We start from the raw sequence: 6,000 nt of genomic DNA, 5'->3' as shown, positions 1-6,000 counted from the left end.
TCCTATTTTTATATGCATATAAGCATATGTAAGCATATTCATATGCTTCATTCCCATGTCTCACTCAGGGCACATCTTCCCCCACTATAGCGGTGAAAGGGTATGATACAGAGCTGCCTAATTAGCTACACCATCTGCAGCACCATTTCAGCTTGTGCTGTGACTTTAGCAGGGATCCACTGGAAATAAATTGTCTGCTTGCATTAATAATAGTCATTATTAAAGATCTGAATTAGGCAGAATTTCCAAATGTTCCTTCTACATGTTCTTTTTGCTATGTGTTACTTCTTGATTCCTTGTCTTATATCATCAGTTGCATAATGTTCAATGTGTCAGAGAATGGTTGAGTCGTTTTGGCTGGTGAAATAATTGCATATATCCAGAATATGTCCTAGTAGGTAAAGTTTCTGAAGCGCTTCAACATTCAGAAATATAGGAGCCATGTGTAAGATATGTATAAGATATTATCCTATTTTAATAACTTAATGGGAGATACGGTGATTCCGGTATAGCTTATGTGAAACACCTAATGTTATTCAGGACCAAAGCTACACAAATGAAACTTTTCTATTATATTGGAAATTTCTTTTGTGTTGTGTTTTATCTTTACGGATATTAAGACATCTAGAACTTAACCCAGATCTCGCATACAACAATACAGACCGGTGATTAATTCCTCAGTCTTAGCAATGAAATCTGGTTGGAGGAGGATTCAAGCAGAGGTCTAGTGTATCACACAGATGGATGGTAGATATCATGTGTTCCCTTCTCCTCGAGTACACTGTATCTGATTTCCTCTAGAGAAAAATTTAAAGTGAATCTAAAGCAGAATGTGTGATGGCAGGGTGTGGTGCTTACTCAGACTTGATTAAAAATAAGTTTAGGGCATCTTTCTGCTCCGCAGACTCCAGGTTTCCATGCGGTTGTGGCTGTAAAACTGCAAAGACAGGGTAATTTTCTTGTAAATGAGATGAATATAATTTAAAGTTATTCTTTTCCAGGTGCTGCAATAAGGGATGTTCTCATTGAAAACAACCACATATTTAGCATTGCTGTGTGATAAAGAAAAAAAGAAAGAGATGTAATTTAGAATTTAGATGTAAATTCTGCAGAAATGCTACTGTGTATTAAATATTGTGTGGTATGATCAGTATGTCTGTCAGAGGCTTTTACAATGTGTTATCAGTATGGCTGCACATATTCACTGGACAGATGGCACAAAAAGTACTCAGTATCCAAGCAAGGATATTGGTGCCTCAGCACCGCATGTGGCACTGCAGCCCAGTGTAGCACGAAGTTCACTGTTCTGATTTTATCCCTGAAGTTGATGTGTTTCCATTTCAGAGCTCCTGTGACAAGGATGTTTTGCTGAACATTCTCAGCGTCCTCACTGACCTGCTCTCTCTGGGTAAGGAATTGAGCTTTGGGGCAATGCCTGCAGGCTAAGGGCAGGCAGGTGTTTGAGCAGGGCAGGGAATTCAGATCTGTGTACACTCAGCCAGGTGTTTGCAGTGTGAAAAAATATGAATTGCACCTATAGCTACTCAGTCCTTACTTCCATGTCCAGAAAATTGAATTTTGCTCTAAGTTATAAAAAAAAAAAAAGGCAAAAAATCTCTATTGATTTTAGTTCAAAATAAGCCCGTGAGTTTCAAGGTTTTCATAATCCCTGGCAGTCAACCACCAGAAATATTCACCTGTACCATTGGAGGTTGGGTTGTGAAACAGAGAGAGGAACCTGACTTCCTGAATTACAGGGACTCTGATGGAGAGAGTTCATCACCTTCCCATCGGCATCTTCACTTCAGGGCTGCAGGGATGATATGTTGCTGCATGTGCCCAAGCAACGTGAAAAAAATAAGTGAATTGGCACAAGAACTGAAAGAATATTTATTTTTCCTGCTGTTCCACCTCAAAAATGTCTTTTGCTAAGCAATTTTCAATCCAACCGAGCTGCTAGGCTGCATTGGCAAGAATCGAAGCCTCCTGCATTACCCACTCCTCACAGCCCCATCACAGACAACACCAGTCCAGTTGAATCTCTCTTTTGAAGCCCTGCAGAATCATTCCTCAGTTAGATGGAAGGATTGCCTGCTTGAGGGCAGAAGGTACTATCTCCCCTCCAGGTGGTCTGAGGGCTGAACATGCAGCTTCCACCAACCACGGAGAGCTAACAAAGCTGCCAGAGATGCACACAGATCACTGCTGATGCAGTGGGGCTCACAGGATTAGTGTGTGGTTTCTTTGGAGACCTTGTTTGAAAGCTGTCTCCAAAGCTTCCCTAGGATTCCTCTTCATTTGGCAGACATCCAGAGCTTTATTCCTTTGCTAGTTTAATTTCTAATATCTAAGAAAAGATCACTGAGCCTTCTGCTCCTTTGAAATCTGCTGGTGTCTCTGCTTATTCCTCTCTGCTGCATTTCAATGCACAATGAAAAACCAGCAGGACGTAGGTTTGTAAAAGTAATGACCGCTGGAGCAAGAAGAAGCATATGCAATGGTTTCACCACACAACCATGAGCCACATCTCCAATCTGGGGGCACCCAAGAGGTCAAATCTGCAAACACCCTGGAGTTTATAACAATAAAACAACACAGGAAGGCCTTTGTATGCATTGTGCAGGTTGAAAGCTATCAATAACTGTGGCTCTGGGGCAAAGATGCTCTGATCAAAGCCTTTTACTCTTGCCCTCATTTCTCTAGGGACTGGACGGAGAATTCAGTATGTGATCAGCAAAGGGGGCAGTGAGGCCCTGCTGCAGGCCCTCATCTCTGCTGCCCGCACCGAGCCCCCCGACCACAGCATCCTCCTGCCCCTGCTTCGCCTCCTGGCCAGGGTTGGCCAACGAGGTACTACTGCATGGTGGGAATGCTTAGGTGGGTGGGGGAACCCCAAAATTCATGGACAGACTGATTGATAGAGCGCTGTGAGTTTATTTGGAGGATGTACTACTTTGGAAATCCAGGTCAGCTATGGTTTGGCCAGTTGGAAAACTTTTAACAAGACAGGGAAGGTGTATGTGCACATGCTGCTGCTTCTTGCACAGGTTTTATCCATGTTTTGCCTTGCATTGGCCTGCTAGCTGAACGTCCACCTCACCTCTCTCGCAGAAATTTATTTTTGTTTCACTTAACCTATGTGAAACCTTAAAATATGATTTCTCTTTGTATATGGTAACTGTAAGTAAATACAATATTTTCGTGTTCTCAGTGCAATCTTCAAATGACACTGATTCATTTGAATAATTTTGTTATGAGATTGCAGCTTAGGCATGGTTCAATTATGCTTAACAGCACTACTGCAGAGGCTTGGGCTTCATAATAATTTTGATTCTGCTTTGCTTTTCACAGATAGGAAGTTTGGGCTGAAAGTACAGAAGGCAGAAGCAACTGATGTAATCCTGAGTTTGACAAGACAAAATCTGGGCCACCACCTGAACCTCACCCACTGTCTCTGGGTCCTGCGCGTTTGTGCTTCCAATGGTGAGTATCTGGGTTTTCCTCCTTTCCTCATCATGGAAAGGACAATAGCTCTTTCTTCATCATTTCAGAGCAATTAAACATAATTCCCGTTTAAGGCAAGTGCCTGCATGCACTGTTAATATACAGAATTGGACTGAAAAGTCAGAACAGTCCTAGAAAGAGGTATTCCCCACAAGTTCTGTACAGTGTATTTCACTTGCAGGCTATAAAAACGTAAGTGCTATAGTGAAAAACTATTCACAATAATGATCTCCTATTCCATAATATACACAGTCAATTCCTTTGCTGAGACATAGGTACCTTAAGCCTCTATGCAGTTTCTCAGAGCAGCTCCACAAGCAAGGGAAATGCAGGTGGAGAAAGGCAGAGGGAAATCATTGACTTATTCTAGGTCCCTCAGGAAGCACATATTAGAGCTGGGAACTTAATACCTGGTCTTCTGTCTTAGTATTCCCCTCATGCACTCTTCCAGCTTTTCTTGCTTAACTATGCCCTCATATTAAACAACTCAAGTAATGAGATTTCGAGTATTCTCTCCAGGGATCATTACAAATTCATACAGGCTTTCCCTACTATAGAGCACTGAGTTTGTCAGCACAAGTTTCCCCTTGCTCACTCCAACCATTTCCTCTCCCTCCCTGCTTCCTTCACCTGCAGATAACTCTTGACATCCATCCTGCCTGCAGTCTGCATCATAAGATTTAACATTCCTGGCTCCTAGCCCTGCTGGTCCCTCCTAGCTGTACAGGAGCTAGTTTCATGCAACGGGCTTTCTCAGGCAAGCAGCCAAGCCTCAACATTCAATCCTTCTCCCTGCAACAGACAGCATTTAAAAGGCTGAGTCTGGCTGAAAGTGCAGCCAAGGCCAGAAGCTGAAATGTGCCTTTATTTGGGTTTCACAGCTGTGGTAGTGACCGTGTGCTGCCTCCCACCCAAAATGATGATCTACACCAATCGCTGCTCCCTGCTTCAGTGCACCTGCATCCATTTTAGCTGCAGATGTTGCAGAGGTTCCAGGATGTGCACTGCAGCCTGGCCTCCTTTCTGTTCATATCAAGCCCCTTACTCTACCCCAGAACCCATCCTCTGTTCCTTCACAGAGCTCTGTTGCTCTCCAGGTACCTCCACCTCACCAGCTGTGCTTCCACCTTGTCCAACCAGTTTTGACTCTGTGGTCTCTGCGGCCCAGATGGAAAGCTGAAAGGGAGGTTAGGTGAAGGTTTGTGAGGATGTGGTACCAAACTAGGAGATCACACACTCCTTACATTAAAAATTATTTTTATGGAGTGGAACTAGTGAGGATGCACAAATATATAAAACTCTGAGAGTGCTTAGGCATGAAAGCAGAAAAGATAAATCCTTGTCAAGCTTCTTTGACCTGCATTTCTCCCTTCACAGTCTCTGCCACCAGTTGTATGTGGCAGCCCACCTCCCACTCTGGGGCAGGATGAGTTCAAGAAGCCTTGTCCACTGCCCTGTCTCTAATGAATCACCAGCTACAGTGAAAGTAGTTGGCAAGCCACACAGGGCTTTCCATCACCGGACAACTTGGCGGAGGCACAGCAGGACAGCAGGAGGTGATGGGCCCTCTGGCAGCTCTCTAATGACCACCAGGAAATATTTACAAAATAGGCAAAACCTACTAGTGGGCAGACAGCCAGTTCTCCCTCTGGCTGTTTTTGATTACTGATCCCTTCACCCTGTTCACTTGCATTTAACATTTTAGAGCTTTATTTACCCCTTCTTTACACAGAGAACCTAGCTCATAGTGCTGAGGCCTGGCTAAACAGCTTATGGGAATTTTTAGAATCAATTGCAAACCTTATCTATACAAGCTCCTGGTGTGCTAGCAAGTGAAAGACTAAAGGTAGCTGAAATTAGGCTGCACTTGAAGCACCCCTTCCAAAAATATACTTCCAAACTGCTGAGTAATAGCACAGAAAGAAACCTTGACCCTCCATATCCATGTGAAATAAGCCATCTGCATGGAGCTGCCTCTGGGAAATGCAGGAAGAATTTGAGCCCTTCCATATTCCTGAACCTATTTAACTATGATTTGTTCCCTCGAGAGTACAATATCCACTGGGAAAGAGGTTTTGGGAAGCTCAGAAGAAGTGCAGAATCTGAGAACTCGTTTTGTGTCTGACCTTGTCTCAGGGTGTGTCCACAGACAGCTCTCTGTTGCACTTCTGTGCCTGTAAAATGATCTTTGCAGTCCAGTTAGAAGGCCATAGAAATCTGCACATAGCCCCAAGGGCAGCTACTCCCTTCCCTGCATCACTTCTAAACACAGTATCGAAGACCACTTGCTTCAGAGCTGACTGCTTTTCTCTTTTATTGCTTCAGTTACTGCAGGAACCACGCTTGGCATCAATGGAGCTATGGAGCTGCTTTTCAAAGTCATCACCCCCTACAGCAAGCGACACATCAGGACAGTCAGGTAGGCAGTAGCCACAAGGGAACTCATCTTTCCTGGCCAGCAAGAAATAAAATTTTGGTTCCACTTGAAAAGGCAAA

General features: G+C 43.7%; 1 protein-coding gene across 1 annotated transcript in view; it reads left to right on the top strand.

Annotated features, from left to right (window-relative positions):
- The first annotated feature begins 485 nt into the window (after positions 1-485).
- Positions 486-6,000, top strand: part of AGBL1 (ATP/GTP binding protein like 1) — a 265,954-nt gene continuing 260,439 nt past the window's right edge. Inside the window, exons 1-5 of the mRNA XM_032195002.1 lie at positions 486-506; positions 1,345-1,408; positions 2,704-2,850; positions 3,352-3,483; positions 5,830-5,923. Of these exons, the coding sequence (XP_032050893.1) occupies positions 486-506; positions 1,345-1,408; positions 2,704-2,850; positions 3,352-3,483; positions 5,830-5,923 (458 nt within the window). The remainder of the gene's footprint in view (positions 507-1,344; positions 1,409-2,703; positions 2,851-3,351; positions 3,484-5,829; positions 5,924-6,000) is intronic.

This window comes from Aythya fuligula, chromosome 11, assembly GCF_009819795.1.
Source record: "Aythya fuligula isolate bAytFul2 chromosome 11, bAytFul2.pri, whole genome shotgun sequence".
Lineage (NCBI taxonomy): Eukaryota > Metazoa > Chordata > Aves > Anseriformes > Anatidae > Aythya > Aythya fuligula.
This window is presented reverse-complemented; position numbering and strand designations above follow the sequence as displayed.